At 41.2% G+C, this 20,003-nt stretch overlaps 1 protein-coding gene across 1 annotated transcript in view; it reads right to left on the reverse strand.

Moving 5' to 3' along the window:
* Window positions 1-20,003, reverse strand: part of PAPSS1 (3'-phosphoadenosine 5'-phosphosulfate synthase 1) — a 111,012-nt gene that overhangs the window by 69,799 nt on the left and 21,210 nt on the right. Inside the window, exons 4-5 of the mRNA XM_043438310.1 lie at window positions 15,846-15,984; window positions 8,584-8,702 (exon numbers count right to left, since the gene is read on the reverse strand). Of these exons, the coding sequence (XP_043294245.1) occupies window positions 8,584-8,702; window positions 15,846-15,984 (258 nt within the window). The remainder of the gene's footprint in view (window positions 1-8,583; window positions 8,703-15,845; window positions 15,985-20,003) is intronic.

Consider the following 20,003-nt stretch of genomic DNA (forward strand, 5'->3'; position numbering starts at 1 on the left):
CAAGCTGGATTTAGAAAACCCAGAGGAACCAGAGAGCAAATCGCCAACATCCCTTGGGTCACAGATAAAGCTAGAGAATTCCAGAAAAACATCTACTTCTGCTTCACTGCCTATGCTAAAGCCTTTGACTGTGTGGTGGTGGTTTACAAGCTAAGTCGTGTCCAACTCTTGAGACCCCATAGACCGTAGCCTGACAGGCTCCTCTGTCCATGGGATTATCCAGGCAAGAATATTGGAGTGGGTTGCCATTTCCTTGGACTGTGTGGATCACAACAAACTCTAGAAAATTCTTCAAGAGATGGGAATACCGGACCATCTTACCTGTCTCCTGAGAAACCTGTATGCAGTCCAAGAAGCAACAGGTAGAACTAGACATGAAACAACGGACTGGTTCCAAATTGGGAGAGGAGTATGTCAAGGCTGTGTATTGTCACCCTGCTTATTTAACTTATATGCAGAGTACATCATGTGAAATGCCAGGCTGGATGAAGCACAAGCTGGAATCAAGACTGCAAGGAGAAATATCAATAACTTCAGATATGCAGATGACACCACACTTATGGCAGAAAGTGAAGAGGAATTAAAGAGCCTGTAGATGAAGGTGAAAGAGAAGAGTGAAAAAGCTGGCTTATAACTCAACATTCAGAAAATGAAGATCATGGCATCCTGTCCCACCACTTCATGGCAAATAGATGGGGAAAAAAATGGAAACAGTGACAGATTTTATTTTCTTGGGCTCCAAAATCACTGTGGACAGTGATTGCAGCCATGAAATTAAAAGACGCTTGCTCCCTGGAAGAAGGACAAACCTAGACAGTGTATTAAAAACCAGAGACATTACTTTGCCAACAACAGTCAAAGCTATGGTTTTTCCAGCAGCTGGATGTGAGAGGTGGACCATAAAAAAGGCTGAACATCGAAGAATTGGTGCTTTTGAACTATGGTGTTGGAGAAGACTCTTGAGAATCCCTTGGACTGCAAGGAGATCAAACCTAAAGGAAATCAATCCTGAATATTCACTGGAAGAATTTATGCTGAAGCTGATACGACAATACTTTGGCCACCTGATGTGAAGAGCCAACTAACTAGAAATGACCCTGATGATGGGAAAGATTGAAGGCAGAAGGAGAAGGGGACGACAGAGAAAGAGATCGCTAAGTGGCATCACCGACTAATGGACATGAGTTTGAGGAGCTCTGGGAGATGGTGAAGGACAGGGGAGCCTGGCGTGCTGCAGTCCACAGGGGTCTCAAAGAGTAGGACACAACTGAGCAACTGAACAACAAACGACCAAAAATTAAGGTTCATGAGGCAGGAATCTGTACTGCTTAATTCACTGCCACATCCACAGTGGTTTGCAACAGTGCCTAGTATGTACAGCACCAAGTATTTGCTAAATTAATTTACAGGATCAATCAGTATAAGCAGAAATACATACTTTCAATGTGAAGTGAAATAATTTCCTGAGGAAAGCACATAATTGAAATCTTTCCCCAAAAGAGGGTGGTACCTGAAAAAGCAACTGCATTAAGGAAGCATTTACATTTCTTTTGTCAACACCCAAATGAGTAATTTTTCAAAAGAAAATTTCTGTCTTAAACTAGAATATTGTCAGAATATCCTTCTGCTGTAAAATTATTTATATTGTACTTGAGGTATAATGAGGACACTTGAAAGTAAAAGCCAGAGGCATGTGGAAATGAGTTCTAGGAATTCATGTACCTGGAGTCCTAGATACAGAATTCAATATATTCATGAGCAAGTTAGCGCAGATCTCTGAAATACTCATAGGTTAACTGTGTGAACACAATTAGACAACATATACACTCAGTGCAAAGACCAAGTGGGAAACCACTATAGTAATTCAAGGTAGAACTGGTTAGAAGCTAAAGCAGAAGAAAGACCACTTTCCCCCAGTTCTAACCACCAAAGCAAATATTTTAAAAAACAAAGCCCCACATACATGTCCCTTACAACATGCATTTACTAGACATTAGTTCCTTATCTATTCCTTTTTTCAAAACCTTAAATGAAACTGTCCAATTATGAGACTGTCTAGCAAGCATAATATAGACTAATAAAAGGAAGAATAGACCATAACATAGACCATATAAAAGGAAGAATAGATACAATCATTAATTAGGAACAAACAAATTAGGAGCAAGGCAATAATTACGGCCACAGAGACTAAGGCAAGTAACAGCAGCAATAAAAGGGGGGAAAAAATAGGTAAACACTGTAGTGAAAGACATAAGAAAAAATGCAGCTTCAAACCAAACTATGGAGAACCTTGAACACAAATCACCTTAATCCTATAAACACTGGGAAAAATCAATACACATTGTAGAGTAAATGACAGAAAGGATTAGACTACATTTTAGAAAGATGATTCTGCCAACAACATTAAATGGAATAAAAGGCATATAGAACTGGAGGTGCGGTGACCACTTGAGGGAATATTGAGTAGAGTGAGGCTAAAATTATAGTGACAGTCAGTCCTGTATTTTTTACCACTGGGTTGCAGGGGAAGCAAAATCCTGGGTGTAACAGATATCATGTGAGCCTGTAGTTTCACTTTACAGAATCATGGTTAAAAATAAGTCAATACAGTGAAGAATCTTGGATTGAATCAGAGAACAGGAAAGGACATTAGTAGAAAAACTGGTGAAATCCAAATAAGCTTGTGCTTTAGTACCAAGGTTAATTATTCAGTTCTGAGAAACGATCTATGATTATGCAAGTTATTAACCTAAGAGGAAGCTAATGAAGGATATATGAGAAATCTGTCCTACTTTTAGACTCACAGAAGAGTCACGAAATTTTATCAAGATAAATTTAAAAAAAAATCATCTGACCACTACTACCAAAAAAAATAGCCTCTATGTACTAAAGGGTCAAATTCAAATGATGCTATTCTGAGCAGGGCCTCCAAGAAGAGTTTAGGAATTGAAGGAAAGAAAGAAAGGAAGGAGAATAGCCATCACATATTAAGTAACTAATCCCTTTTAAGTGTCTGAACTATCTGGAATTATCTAAAGCCCATAAAATGGTCTCAGAAAGTCATGAACCAAAATTTTACAACAGTATCTATGTGTATTTTTCTGAAGTTTCATAAAACACATAAGAATCACTAATGAGATGTAAAAAACAGATAATTCAAACTAACAGAAAATAGAACCATGTATAACTTTCTAACATTGATATGACAAGTCTTAAGTTAAAAAAGAAAATACAGGTTCAATACACAAAACATACAAACAAAATTATATCAAAATACAAAGAAAGGAACTTCCCTGGTGGTCCAGTGGTTAAGAGTCCACCTGTCAATGCAGGAGACATGGGTTCGATCCCTGGTTCGGGAAGATCCCACATGCCACAGAGCAACTAAGGCCCTGTGTCACAACTACACAGCCCACACACCTTGCCTACTGAGCTCATGACCCCAGCTACTGAAGCCTGCACACCGCCCCAAGAGAAGTCAAGGCAATGAGAAGATCGTGCACTGCGATGAGGACTAGCCCCAGCTTGCTGCAACTAGAGAAGGCCTGCATACAGCAATAAAGACACAGCACAGCCAAAAATAAATTTAAAAAGAAAGAAAAAATATTGAAAACACAGCTCAACGAAAATGACATAGAATACTTACTGTGCATGCGTGCTACGTTGCTTCAGTTGTGTCTGACTCTTAGCAGCCCCACGGTCTGTAGCCCTCTTGGTTCCTCTTGTCCATGGGATTCTCCAGACAAGGATATTGGAGTGGGTTGCCATTTCCATCTCCAGAGGATCTTCCCCAACCCAGGGACTGAACTTGCATCTCTTAATTGGCAGGCAAGTTTTTTACCACTAGTTCCACCTTACTAATGTCATACAAATTTATAAGAAAACTATAAACAACCCCATAAAGTAGAGTAAGGATAGACAGTACACTGAAAATGGAACAGATTTCACAACTGACCACCATCTAACAAGGAGAAAGACCAGCTAATCTATAAAATCAAACCTTCCCGAGTCCATCACAAAGCTGAGGTCCTAACGCAATAACATGAACTGCTTCCGAACCCACCAAAAAGAGTCAAGACGCATGATTTATCTCCCTATAGTAGAGGCTGGGAAGAAGCGATGGCTGTAGTAAAGACAGAAAGAAGAAAACAGCTTTAAAGATTTTAAAACTCTAATGGCTGAGTGTGGACTTGTGTGGCAGGTTGTTATCACTGGGAACCCAGACACTAGGAGTTCTGCACTCACCTTAAGCGAACCTCTAACAGGTTTGCAGAAGGAAGATGAGGAGTAGGTCTGGGGACCAGTGAGTGAGCCCTCTCAGTGGTGCAGGCACAAGGCTCTGCCTGCCCCCCGCAACACTGTCTCATCCAACACAAAAGCCTTAAGCTGATGGCGGATGGCAAGGACCCCTCACTCCACCCAGGGTCCACTATTTTGGGGGAGGTCTGTAGAAGCAAGTAGTCATGTACAGACATGAGAGTTGGATCATAAAGAAAGCTGAGCACTGAAGAATTGATGCTTTTGAATTGTGGTGCTGGAGAAGACTCTTGAGAGTCCCTTCGACTGCAGGGAGATCAAACCAGTCAATCCCAAAGGAAATCAACCCTGAGTATTCACTGGAAGGACTAAAGTTGAATGAAGCTGAAGCTCCAATACTTTGGTCAGCTGATGCCGAGAGTCAACTCACTTGAAAAGACCCTTATGCTGGGAAAAATTAAAGGCAAAAGGAGAAGGGGCCAGCAGAGGATAAGATGGTTAGATAGCATCACTGATTCAATGGACATGAATTTGAGCAGACTTTGCGGAGGACAGAGGAGCCTGGCATGCTTTAGTCCATGGGGTCACAAAGATTGGAACACAACCTCACGACTGAACAACAGCAACAACAGAACCACGTATGGTCCACCGAAAGGAGGCAGAAGAAATTGTCTTGGCCCAAGACCCTGAACCAATACAAACCAGGGATCTACACGTGAGGAGCACAAGACTCATCCTCCAAGACCTCCTGGGTTCAAAGAGAGGCTAGCTACCATGCAGGGAGGGGGAGAGACATTGAGAAAGAACCCCCTCAGGCCCTAGGGACGTAGGTCCTGCTTAAGACTGAAGCTGGGACTCCCCTGGTGGGAGAGTGGATAAGAACCTGCCTGCCAAGGTAGCAGATACATGTTTCATCCCTGCTCTAGGAAGATTCCACATGCCACAGAGCAGCTAAGCCTGTGCGCCACAGCTACTGAGCCTGTATGCCGAGAGCCTGCGCTCCGCAGCAGCAGAAGCAACCGCAGTGAGAAGCCCGTGCACCACAATGAAGAGCAGCCCCTGCTCGCCACAACTAGAGAAAGCCCATGCAAAGCAATGAAGACCCAGCATAGTCAAAAAAATAAAAAGAAAGAAGTTAATTAATTTAAAAAATATTGCCCCTCCTTTATTAAAAAAGAAAAAAGACTGAAGCTGGAACTTCAGTAGAACTGGGAACCATCACCACTTCCCCATCATGAGCCCAGCTGCTGCTGCTGCTGCTAAGTCGCTTCAGTCGTGTCCAACTCTGTGCAACCCCATAGACGGAAGCCCACCAGGCTCCCCCATCCCTGGGATTCTCCAGGCAGGAATACTGGAGTGGGTTGCCATTTCATCCTCCAATGCATGAAAGTGAAAAGTGAAAGTGAAGTCGCTCAGTCGTGTCCGACTCGTAGCGACCCCATGGACTGCAGTCTACCAGGCTCCTCCGTCCATGGGATTTTCCAGGCAAGAGTACTGGAGTGGGGTGCCACTGCCTTCTCCGATGAGCCCAGCTAGCACTAGGTAATGAATGGTAACAAGTGTGGTAATAAGCCACAGTAGTTTACTGCTGAGAGAGGAGCAAGAAGACTAGTACAGGCTAGTTAAATGTTAAAAGCTGCAGGTAAAGTACAAACACCAGGGAAAGCTCTCTGCAGGCTGGATCCCACACTAAGGACGAGGTGGAATAGCTCACCACTGGAGAAACCTGTTAGTACATTAAAAGTAACCATAGAATACGGAAACTCAACACATAAAATCATAGAGAATCTGCAAGAGACTACCCAAAACTACTAAAGTTAATCAACGAATTAGGTAAAGTTGCAGGTTACAAAATTAATACACAGAAATCTGTTGCATTTCTATACACTAACAATGAGCTATCAGAAAGAGCTCTTAAGAAGACAATTCCATTTACAATCACATCAAAAAGAATAAGATAGGAATACATCTAGCTAAGCACGTAAAAGACTTGTTATCAGAAAACTAAAAGACACTAATGAAAGAAAATGAAGATGACACATGGAAAGATATACCTTGGCCATGGACTGGAAGAATTAATACAGTTAAAATGAGCACACTACTCAAGGCAATCTACAACTTCAATACAATCCCTAACAAATTACTAATGGCATTTTTTACAGTAGTGGAACAAATAATCTTAAATTTTGTATGGAAACACATGACTCCAAACAGCCAAAATAATCTTGAGAAAGAAGAACAAAGCTGAAGGTATCATGCTCCCTAAAAATTTCAAACTACACTATAAAGCTATAGTCATAAAAAAAATTAAGGTACAAAAACAGACACATAGATCAAACAAACAGAATAAAGAGCCCAGAAACGAACCCACACTTATATGGGCAATTAATCTACAACAAGGGGGCCAAGAATACACAATAGGAAAAAGACAGCCTCTTCAATAAGCAATTTTAGGAAAACTGGATGGCTACATGCAAAAGAATCAAACTGGCCCACTTTCTCATACCATATAAAAAAATAAATTCAAAATGGATTAAAGTCTTAAATATAAGACCTGAAACCATAAAACTTCTACAAGAAAACACACACCGTATGCTCTCTGGCCTTAATAACATTTTTTTTTTGGCTATGTCTCCTCAGCAATGGAAACACGATCAAAAATAAACATATGGGACTACAACTAAAAGCATTTGCACAGCAAAGGAAATTAACAACAAAACAAAAAGGTCACCTACTGAATGAGAGAAGATATTTTTCAAATGATACATCTGATAAGGTTAATATCCAAAATATACAAAGAACTCATACAATTAACATTAAAAAAAAAAAAAAGATTAAAAAATGGGCAGAGGCTCTGAGAAGCTGAACAGACATTTTCACAAAGAAGACAGGCAACTGATAAGCAGGTACATGAAAAAATGCTCAACATCACTGACCATCAGGGAAATACAATTCAAAACCCTAATGAGATATCACCTCACACCTGTCAGAATGGCTATTATCAAAAACACAACAAGTTATAACAAGTATTGTCAAGAATGTGTAGAAAAGGGAACCCTCATACTCTATTGGTGGAATATGTATTAGTGTAGCCACTATGGAAAACAGTATGGACAGTCCTCAGAAAGTTAAAAATAGGACTATCGTATGATCCAGCATTAACTCTTCTAGGTATTTGTCCAAAGAAAATAAAAACACTAATTAGAAAAATTATACACACCCCTATGTAACATTATTTACACATTCAAGATATGGATGCACCCCAAGTACCCATCAATAGATGAATGGATAAAGTTGTGGTATATGTATACAGTGAAATATGAGCCATAAAAGAGAATGGAATCTTGCCACTTATGACAATATGGATGACCCAGAGGATATGATTAAATCAGACAGAGAAAAATAAATGATTTTTTTTTAACTTTATGATTTCACTTATATGTGGAATATAAAAAAGCAAATGAACAAGCTTAACAAAACAGAGACAGAGTTATTGACACAGAGAACAAAAAGGTGTTTACCAGAAGAGAGAGAAGTGGGGAGAAGGAAAGAAATAGGTGAGGTTGATTCAGAGGGACAAACTTACAGCTCCAAGAGAAACATACAATGTGGTGAATATAGCTAATAACGAAGTAATATTTTTGTGGTGACATGTAATAACTAGGTTTACTGGGGTGATCATTTTGAAATGTATAAAAACACCATTCTCTTATGTGACAGAAACCAACCCAGGGTTCTAGGTCAATTATGCTTTAAAAACACACAAACATACAAACAAACTCACAAAAAAAGAGATCAGACTTGCAGTTACCAGAGGAAGGGGTGGGGAGGAGAGGGACCTGGAGGAAAGCAGGCAAGAGGCACAGTCTCCAGTGATGGGTGAGTGAGTCCTGGGGATGTCATGTCCAACATTACAAGTGCCATTAGCACCGCTGTATGCCATATACTAAAGCTCCTAAGAGAGCAAATCCTAAGTCATTAGCCCTGATGTCTGTTATATACTAAAGTTCCTAAGAGAGTAAATCCTAAGAGTTATCACACACACACACACAAATATTTATAATTCTTTAATTTTGGGTCTATATGAGATGATGGATGTTCACTAAACTTACTGTGACAGTCACTTCATGATGTAAGTCAAATCATTATGCTGTACACTATAAACATATAATGCTGTATGTCAATTATGTCTCAATAAAATTGGAAGGAAAAAAGACTTAAAATATACATGTCACTCCATATTACCACCACCCTTTATTTGGAGAGGGAATGTTATAAAACGGACATAGTCATTCTCTGGGAATTCGCTCTTTGACATTCTCTTACCCGTTCCTGTAGAAGCTCCACCACCTGCTGGACACAATCATTTACATCACAGGAGTCTGTTTTCAGCACTAATTCAGGGGCCTCTGGTTTTTCATATTCAGAATCAATCCCAGTGAAACCTATAAAAGGTAACAGATGATAGACAGGGTGGAAATTAAAATAGGTTTCTTCCTTCAGTGCAAGTCTCTGCTATGCTGAAGTTCATTTTTACACTCTCCCTTTTAGGTTACAGGGTTATATTACTGAAACTTCTTTCTGGGGAGAAGATTTCTAATTAAACTTTTGTTCCTTCTCTGAACATAAACAGTCGTTCCTCCTTATTCGCAGCGATCATGTTCAATGAAGTCGCCACAAATATGGAAGTAGTGAATACTAAACCACGCCTCCACGAAGAAACACGGAAGTACTGAATACTACACCACGCCTCCACGGAGAAACACGGAAGTAGTGAATACTAAACCACGCCTCCAAGGAGAAACACGGAAGTAGTGAATACTAAACCACGCCTCCAAGGAGAAACATGCAGGTGGGCTCCTGTGAACCTCTTGTCACCAAATTTTTATCAACCAATCAATATATAACTTTTTATGAGTATTTCTTTATATGTATATATAGTTGATTCATTAGCACCAAAATAATGGCTAGGAGCACTAGAATTCACGTCTGAACAAATCTTATCTAACACGTGTTATCTCCACAAGGCAGGTCAGTCTTCCTGCAGTTCAAACTACTAGATAACACTTCAGCACTATGCCAGGGAAGAGGAGTGCATTTTAAAAAGCAAACAACAAAAATTAAAAGCTAACAAACAAAAAGCTAAAAAACAAAAGACACGGTGCTAAATAGGCCACGTAAAGGACGCCCCTTCACAGCATGAGAGCTGACACACAAAGGCGCTGTTCAAACTTGAGCTGGGAGTGTGCGCTCTGGGTGACTGAAGTGTTGCTGCTCTGTATGTGTTTATAAGCCAAAGCACTGTGGGTACACTGATGTGGGGGTTACAAATAAACATGAGTGAGTAGGCACATGTGCAGATCTGGAATCTTCAGATAATGAGGACAGACAATACTTCTATCACCTTTCCTTTTCTCTGTTAAGTAAGCGCCTTGTATGAAAAAACAGGTATGCATACCAAGTGATTCAGAGCATCCAATTTCTCCACAGGGACACAGGAGATAGCGCCTAAGCCCTGGGCATAAAACCAACCTCATCTAGGTTTTCTTTCCTCTCAGTGCAAAAACTGATGCCAAGTCAATCTGTCCATTATATTCACCAGGATTATCTGCAGCCAAATTATAGCTCTGCAGGCTTCTTCTGCCATCACATTAACTGTTCAAGATCATATTAGGTTAATCAAGATCGATTAACTACTATTAGCTCAAGCAAAACGTAGGTGAGGAATCCTGTTATATCATCAAATACGTTCCACAATCAAATGCAATCAATTTAGGTATTAACCACTATTTAGATTTTCCCTATCATATATGCACTACTGTGTAACTGCTAGAAGAGAAAGAATACATGTTGCTACCACAGAATGGGCTGGCTGAGTTAAAGTACGCTATTCCTGTCTTTCACATTACTCCATACCTAAGTCATTCAGGGCCTGTTTGCCCTGAAACATCAATTCCTTGGTTAGAATGGTAAATATGAAATTAAAATCACTACTATTAAGAGGCATAGGCATCGAATGAACCGACTTACAAAACAGAGACTCACAGAATTAGAGAATGAACTTAATGATTGCAGGAGAAGGATAAGAGGAAGGGACAATTAGGGAGTTTGGGATGGACATGTACACTCTGCTATATTTAAAATGGATAACCAAAAGGACCTACTGTACGGCACAGGGAACTCTGCTCAAAGTTATGTGGCAGTCTCAATGGGAGGGGAGTTTGGGGAAGAATGGATACATGTATTATGTATGGCTGAGTCCCTTTGCTATTCACCTGAAACTATCACAACATTGTTCACTGACTATATTCCAATATAAAATTCAAAGTTTTTTTTCTTAAAAAGAGGCATAGGTATCAAAGGAGCCTTAAGATGAGCACTACAAGTCTATAACCCACCTATTTCATTCTTTTTCTATCTCATATTCCTAAATATCACATTAAGTCCCAAGCCTAAGAAGAAATTTTTGCATTACTGATACTTCCAACAGTATTACTGGTGAGTCATAGTAACATAGGTAGGGAACAAACAAATCTGGTTATTTAAAACTCTAGTTCATAAGTTCTAAATTCTCAAATGTAGCTACAACTTGGAATCACCAGGTCCTAACCTCAGGAGATTCTAATTTCATTGGTCTGCGGTTCAGCCTTGGCACTAGATTTTTTAGGTTCTCCTAGGTGATCCTTGTGTGCAGCAAAGCTTGAAGATCACTGTGTTAGGAGGTTTGGTTTAACATTTTAAAAGTCCAGGAAGTTTCTTCCTAATTAATTTATCCCATCAGTGATTATAATAAATGTATATTGTGAGGAAAACATTTATATAAGTAGGTTATAACTACTGAAGCATTAATCATGAAAATAATCTAGGTATTAAAGTATCTGACATAGGCATACACTTACAGTTTAGTAGTGCCATATAAAAGCCTGAGGTCCACTGAATGGATGTAATACCACCTGTTCTTGAATGTTTACCATCAAGGCTCATTGCTAGGAAACTCTCTAAGCACCATTCTAACAATGAATAAATGATTTCTAAAAACTACCCAGTCAGGAACTCTAGTATCATGGCTAACCTAAAATAAATAAATGTGGGTACATTTATGCACACAGGTATACATTAATCTAAGGAACGTTTTATCAATGCCTAATCAGAGGAACTAAGAAATACTTGGCAAACAAGCAACACATAGAAAACTGAACACAAACATACTCCCAGATACAGAATGCAAACTGCAAGTGACTTAAGGTATTTTGGCTTTGGTCTTATTATTCAACTTTACATCCCTAGCACCAAATACAAACTTTGCAAATAGACAGTGGAGACCAATGTGCTGAACACATGATTTTTACTCCACCTTCCATACCATCCAACAAGCATTTACTGTGTATGTACTAAGTATTATGCTTTGGGCCATTTGTTGTTGTTCAGTCGCTCAGTTGTGTCCAACTTTTTGTGACCCCATGGACTACAGCACACCAGGCTTCCCTGTCATTCACCATCTCCCAGTGTTTGCCCAAACTCATGTCCATTAAGTTGGTGATGCCATCAAACCATCTCATCCTCTGTTGTCCCCTTCTCCTGCCTTCAATCTTTCCCAGTAGCAGGACCTTTTCCAATCAGTAGGCACATTAGGCAGCCAAAGGACTGGAGGAGCTTCAGCTTCAGCATCAGCTCTTCCAATGTACATTCAGGGTTGATTTCCTTTAGTTTATGACTGGTTTGACCTCCTTGCTGTCCAAGAGACTCTCAAGAATGTTCACCAGCCCATTGTTCAAACGAATCCATTCTTTGGCACTCAGCCTTTTTTACTGTCCAGCTCTCACGTCCATACACGACTAGTAGAAAAACCAGAGCTTTGACTATACAGACTTTTGTTGGCAAAGTAACATCTCTGCTTTTTACTATGCTGTCTAGGTTTGTCATTGCTTTTCTTCCAAGGAGCAAGTGTCTTTCAATTTCATGGCTGCAGTCACTGTCTGCAGTGATTCTGGAGCCCAAGAAACCTAAGTCTGTCACTGTTTCCATTGTTTCCCCATCTATTTGCCATGAGGTAATGGGACCGGATGCTACGATCTGTTTTCTGAATGTTGAGTTTTAAGCCAGCTTTTTCACTCTCCTCTTTCATGTTCATCAAGAGGCTCTTTAATTCCTCTTTGCCTTCTTCCATAAGAATAGTGTCATCTGCATATCTGAGGTTATTGATATTTCTCCCTGCAATCTTAATTCCAGCTTGTGTTTCATCCAGCCCGGAATTTTGCATGATGCACTCTGTATATAAGTTAAATAAGCAGGGTGACAATATACCGTTCGATGTACTCCTTTCCCAATCTGGAACCAGACCAACAGTCCAGTTCTACCTGTTGCTTCTTGACCTGCATACAGATTTCTCAGGAGGCAGGTAAGGTGGTCTGGTATTACCATCTCTTGAAGAATTTTCCACAGGTTGCTGTGATCCACACAGTCAAAGGCTTTAGCATAGTCAATGAAGCAGATGTTTTTTTCTGGGATTCTCTAGCTTTTTCTATGATCCAATGGATGCTGGCAATTTGATCTCTGGTTCCTCTGCCTTTTCTAAATCCAGCTTGTACATCTGGAAGTTCCTGGTTGACATAGTATTGAAGCCTCACTTGGAGGATTTTTTTAAATTAATTAATTTATTTTAATTGGAGACTAATTACTTTACTATATTACAGTGGTTTCTGCCATACACTGATATGAATCAGCCGTGGGTATATATGTGTTCCCCATCTTGAACCCCTCTCCCACCTTCGCTTGGAGAATTTTGAGCATTACTTTGCCAGCCCGTGAAATGAGGACAATTGTGCAGTAGTTTGAACATTCTTTGGCATCGCCCTTCTTTGGGATAGGAATGAAAACTGACCTTTTCCAGTCTTGTGGTCGCTGCTCAGTTTTCCATATTTGCTGGCATATTGAGTGTAGCACTTTCACAGCATCATCTTTTAGGATCGGAAATAGCTTAGCTGGAATTCCATCACTTCCACTAGCTTTGTTCATAGTGATGTTTCCTAAGGCCCACTTGACTACACACAACAGGATGTCTGGCTCTAGGTGAGTGATCACACCATCGTGATTATCCAGGTCATTATGATCTTTTTTGTACAGTTCTTCTGTGTATTCTTGCCACCTCTTCTTAATATCTTCTGCTTCAATTAGGTCCATACCATTTCTGTCCTTTATTGTGCCCATCTCTGCATGAAATGTTCCCTTGGTATCTCTAATTTTCTTGAAGAGATCTCTAGTCTTTCCCATTCTATTGCTTTCCTCTATTTCTTTGCACTGATCACTTATAAAGGCTTTCTTATCTCTCCTTGCTGTTCTCTGGAACTTTACATTCAGATGGGTATATCTTTCCTTTCCTCCTCTGCCTTTCATTTCTCTTCTTTTCTCAGCTATTTGTAAGGCCTCCTCAGACAACCATTCTGCCTTTCTGCATTTCTTTTTCTTTAGGATAGTTTTGATCACCGCTTCCTGTATAATGTCATGAACCTCCGTCCATAGTTCTTCAGGAACTCTATCGGATCTAATCCCTTGAATCTATTTGTCACTTCCACTGAATGGTCCAGTGGTTTTCCCTACTTTCTTCAATTTAAGTCTGAATTTTGCAATAAGGAGTTCATGATCTGAGTCACAGTCAGCTCCCTGTCTTGTTTTTACTGTCTGTATAGATCTTTTCCATCTTCAGCTACAAAGGATATAATCAATATAATCAATCTGATTTTCATATTGACCATGTGGTGGTATTAATGTGTACAGTCATCTCGTGTTGCTGGAAGAAGGTGTTTGCTATGACTATTGTGTTCTCTTAGCAAAATTCTGTGAGACTTTGCCCTGCTTCATTTTGTACTCCAAGGCCAAGCCTGCTGTTACTCCAGGTATCTCTTGACTTCCTACTTCTGGGTCATGCTTTGTGCTAAATTCTTACAACACAAAAAAATGGTAAAGAGGGTGCTTATTCCAGGTGGGCAGACAAATCCCTCACCAATCCATCCTTGAAAAAACAACAAAACCAACTATAGTTAAAATAAGTAAAAGATTCAAACATTGGGATCCTGGACACATCCTTCAGCTTCTCTTTGCAAATCTCTACGACGAACAAACAGAAGTGAACACTGATCGTCAACAGAGAGAGCTGTGTGCTATTCACTCAGTCATGTCTGACTCTTTGCAACCCCATGGGCTGTAGCCCGCCAGGCTCCTCTGCCAATGGAATTTTCCAGGCAAAAATACTGGAGTGGGTTGCCATGCCCTCCTCCAGGGATCTTCCCAACCCAGGGATCGAACCCAGGTCTCCTTCATTGCAGGCAGATTCTTTACTGTCTGAGCCACCAGGGAAGTCCATGAATACTGGAGTGGGTAGCCTATCCCTTCTCCAAGGGATCTTCCCGACCCAGGAATTGAATCGGGGTCTCCTGCACTGTAGATGGATTCTTTACCAGCTGAGCTACCAGGTAAGCCAGAGAGTGACCAAGAAATTAAATGGATAAACTGGTTCCCTTCCTGTTGTCATCATAATCAGGACTGTTCTTCCTGAGTCAAGAAAGTACAGGCTTAATGGGTGAAACTGAGCTTCCAAGGTGGCAAGACTAGACACGAGCCTGCCCAAGGAACCAAATTCACCACCAGATTCAGTGGAACTCGCCCCAACTGCTCATGCGTTCCCAGGTCCAGACAAAAGAGCCCAGCATAACAAGCATTTTCCTTCCTCTTCCACCCTTTCCTTTTCAGGGTCAGAAGCTGGTGCCAAAATCTATACTTCATAGAGCTCCTGGGAGCTTCTGATAGCCCCAGTTTATCACATTCCCTGCTGGGAAGGCAAATAAAAGTTACCAGCATGAATTGATTCCAAACAATGTAAACTAAATATCTATATTTGATGCTTTTTTCATGTTGGCATGCTCTCTCTTACTGTTAATAATAATAACAAACCAGGACTAATGTCAAAGGATGTCTAAAAGATAAATTGAATGACTGGTATCAAAGGCCACAGAGGAACAAGTTCTAAATGTCTCTACGCCAAATTTTCATCAGAGTTGAAACTCCGGGAGCAGACTATAAAACTGAAAATACAAGCTGCGTGTACTTTGATATGTTAATTCAATCTAATGCAACAATCATACACAGAATGAATTCCAGATCACTCCAAGCAACATGATATACATAAGAATGAGACATTTTCCTTGCTCTCAAGATGCTTATGATTTAGGCATTTTCCCCACTCACTATGGGATTTCTTACATTTTCACTAGAACAAAGACCACAGAAGTGCTAGGCACCAAATTACACCAAATAGGTTTCCACCAGCCCCCAAAGTCCAAGTCCTCTAAAACGTGTCTTGTGGGTAGGATTTCAAGCTGATGGGTGATACTGAGTGTAAACAGTACTACTACCAACAGGTACTACTGGTTAAGCCTGAGAGATACAACTGTGTAGTAAGACCCACTGACTCTTCTCAAGGAGCTTCAGGTTGTTTGAATACTTTCATCTCTTAGAAAAGATTATCAGTCTCAGATACGGTTAAGATGAAATATTGAAGGAAAGACAAACTGGGAAAAAAGCATATTACTTACCTTTAATTTCTCCAGCCCGGGCTTTTTTGTAGAGTCCTTTGACATCCCTCTGCTCACAAACATGCAGGGGAGCATCAACAAATACTTCGAAGAAAGGTAAACTTGCACCCTCGTGAATCTGCCTTGCATTGTTGCGATCCTTAGAAAAAAGACACAGGCAGAAACTTAACAAAAAATGCTCATAGGAACCAAGGGTACTGTATTAATAACAAGAACAAGTAAAAGAGCTTTTTGGTTGAGTTAGAGCAAAATGTATTCGTCAAAGTTTAATTTGTATTTTAAAAATATAAACTGAAAATAAAAACCCAAGAAATTAGATTAACAAGCCCATAAAAGGGTTGCTATTCTGAAAATCGGATATACTGGGAAGTTCCAGGAGGGAGAACAATAAATGCCCCGCGAATGCTTTCACCTAAACTTTATGAGGAATTTGAGCCAAAGCTCAGCTCGAATGCAAATGCCATTAGGCCTCTCTCAACAACTCCCTCAACCTGAGCCTGTGTTGGCCTGAAAGTAACTTCACCAGAAATCCATTCAGAACCAAGGCTAGTTTATTCTCTTGCCACATACAAACCCCTGCAGCCACTGCACATGTCTAACATGCCCCAAACTTCATTTTTCTGCATGGCTCCTAACCCCCAACTCTGATAATCACTTCAGCGCCCAGCCTAAAATCTCTCCACGCTGTCTTCCGGAATACTCCGCCCTTTTAAGGGATCTACTTCTTCTTTCTGATCTTAACTAAAACCAAGTCCTCCCTGACGGCTTCACTGCCCTGCGTGTTCTCAAAGTCAGGCTCCACATTCACTCTATATATTCAAGGCGGTGCCACCATTTTTGTTGTCATTTACCATCATTCTCATGGTCCCTCCACTCAAGCCTACTTCCACTCTTACCAATGGCCACACCTCTAACTTTAAAAAGAAAATCCCCAGACATGAATGTTCTCCATCTCCCCTCTGCCATATAAATATGCCTACATCCCCCACCTTGACCTCATTCCCTCCCGCCACTCCTGCTTTCACAGATTCAAAATGCCCTACCCTACAATGGAATACTACTCAGCCATATAAAAGAATGAGGTTTTGCCATCTGTCGCAACACGGATGGGCCTGGAGGGCATTATGCTGATGAAACAAGTTTGACAGAGAAAGGCTAATATAGTATGGTATCACTTACACGTGGAATCTTAAAAAATACAACAAACTAGTGAATATGACAAAAAAGAAGCAAACTCACAGAGAGAAAAAAATCAGTGATTCCCAATGGGGAGAGGAGGGAAGGGGCAATACAGGGGTGGGGGAGAGAGAGATACAAACTATTGGGTACAAGATAGGCTGAAGGATGTATTGCACGACACAGGGAATGGAGCCAATATTTTGTAATAACTGTAAATGGAAAGTAACCTTTAAAGTTACACGTTTAAAAAAATCTCCTTCTGGATAGTCGGGGGATTTGGGATGAACATGGACACACTGCTATGATTAAAACGGATAGCAGACAAGGATCCACTGTATAGCACATAGAATTCTGCTCAATGTTGTGTGGTGGCCTGGATGGGAGGGGAGTTGGGGGGAGAATGGATACATGTCTATGTATGGCTGAGTCCCTCTGCTGTTTGCCTGAAACTGTCACAACATTGTTAACTGGCTATATCCCAATACAAAATAAAAAGTTCAAAAAAAAAAAAAAAATCCCTTCCTTCTAATGAAACTTGCTGAGTCCACGAGTCCTGCTTCATCCGGAATCTTCAACCTTCTCTTTCTTCACTGGCAACAAGTAAAAGTCACTACTTTCTATTAAAAACCGGTGAACAAACAAATGATACAAAAATCCCCATCATCGTGGGCACTTGCCAGGCCATTCTGACCACATTTCACACTACTGAGCGTACATATCCCAATAATGCTACTCCCTGGGGGATCCCACGCAGGCTGCCCAGGGCTCCTTTGACTTCACCCCTCACTGCAGCACTGGTGTTGCCCACGCCTGACCAGGAGCCCACTGCTCACCCCACACAGTCCCAGAGCACTCTTCTCAACTGCTTTCACAGTGGAAACTACAACATACACACCAACTTTCCAGCATGAACTCTGTCCGTTTCTGAAATTAAACACCCTTTTCTAACTTCCTCCTAAATACACCCTCCTGGACATCCCCCATGTACCTTGAACATGTCCAAAAACCGAACGCCTTCTCTTTTCTCCCAGGCTGTCCTTCCCACCCATACTGCCCAAATCAAGGAATATTAACACTATTCACCTGGAATCCCCAGAGTTTTCCTGGTTCCTATGCCGTCCCATCTTGTGCATTTTGTCACAAAGTCCTTCAGATTTTACCTCCAGACATTATACTAACCCACTTCTTGCCTAACTCCTGGTTCCACCTTATTTCTCTTGCTGACAAGTGAGTCACCCTTTTAATCAGCCTACTGGCTTCTAGCTTTGATCTTCTCAAGGGCACACTCTACACTGTACCCAGGATGATAAGATGATGCAAATAAGATGATGCAAATTCAACCACGTCACTAAACTCTTCAGAGACCACCCCCATCGCCATCAGGGTAAAACCGAAGCATCTCAGAGTGACATGACAGGTCTTCACCTGGGCCAACATCCTCAAGTCTTGCATCTGATTAATTATTAATCAATAATTAATACCAATCTTTCTACCAGGTTGCTTGGATCTTATGCCTTTGGCATACCCCCTGCAAACACACTCACCCCTCTCCTGCGGCTACAGCAGTGTGCTCCCTCAGAGTAAGCTCTGTGCTCAGTCCTCAGGAACCCTGCCCCACATGTCCAGGCTGGCTGAGGGCCTCACCTCCTCTGAGTTCTCAGCGCTCGGTCACTCAGTCGTGTCTGACTCTTTGTGACTCCATGGACTGCAGCCCACCAGGCTCCTCTGTCCATGGGATCTTCCAGGCAAGAAAACTGGAGTGGGTTGCCATTTCCAACTCCAGGGGATCTTCCGGACCCAGGGATCAAACCAGCGTCTCTTGCGTCTCCTGTACTGGCAGGTCGATTCTTTACCACTGTGCCATCTGGGAAAGTACCCACCATGTACCTCTATCACAGATCCTAATGTACTGAAATAATTTCACTAGCTTTATAACCTTAGTTTCTGGCATAGCAGTTCAGTGGTGATCCTACTACTACAACTGTCCTTTCAAATGAAGGTGTTCCCAAGTTTCCACCTGTCACTCTCTTCTCATTCTTTATACTCTTTTGATTTCTCAGCTTCATCAAGGTTTCAACTAATTGAGTTAACGACCTCCAAAACTATATCTCAATTCTATACAACATTCCTGAGCTCCAGGACACATTTCCAAATAACCCAGAGGTCATCTTCACCTAGATACACCACCGACACTTCAAATCTAACCCATCTAAAATGACACAGTCTTCTCTTCCCTTCCTACTCTACATCTTCTAACTCAATCAGACCATCTTCTCCTCAGAAAGCACCCTCCTTCATGTTCACCCCAAATTCAGCAATCAATCCAGGCACGACATCCCACTGATGCTACATACATGCTCAAGAGCTCTCATATATGCCCCATCTTTTCTATTCCCACGGCCGGTGCCTGAATTCACCCCCAAAAGCCTCCTAACTAGTCTCCTACCTCTAGACCATTCTCATTCCAGGCTTTACGGTGACCTCACTAAAATACACACCCAGAGACACCATTCCCCAGCACAACCTCAGCTCTCCACCATCCCTGGGGCAAAGTTTTCAGCAGTCTGGAGTTTGCCGTGAGACTGGTGCAAATGGCTCGAGCTTCATCTTTCCTCATGTTTATCCTGCAGAGCAGCCAAAACAAACTACCTGCAGTCCCCCAGGTGCAATTCCCTCACATTTCCATGCTGTTGTAACTACTGCAGTATCTCTGCTGTCTGAAATAGCTTCCTCCCTCTGGTCTAACTGGTACACTGAGTCACCCCTCATGACTCATCTCAAGCAGCACCACCTCTTTGGATCTTCCACAGCAGTTTTCATACACGTACCCAATCGCTTGCCTTAAGATCACATCTCTATGCTCCCACCAGATCACCTACCAACTCCTTAAGGATAAGAATTATCAGGCTTATTTTTACAACCAAGATGCCCAAGTTCAGGGGTGACAGAAGAATACACATATCCTATATGACTTGGTAC

This window comes from Cervus canadensis, chromosome 19, assembly GCF_019320065.1.
Source record: "Cervus canadensis isolate Bull #8, Minnesota chromosome 19, ASM1932006v1, whole genome shotgun sequence".
Taxonomy (NCBI): Eukaryota; Metazoa; Chordata; class Mammalia; order Artiodactyla; family Cervidae; genus Cervus; species Cervus canadensis.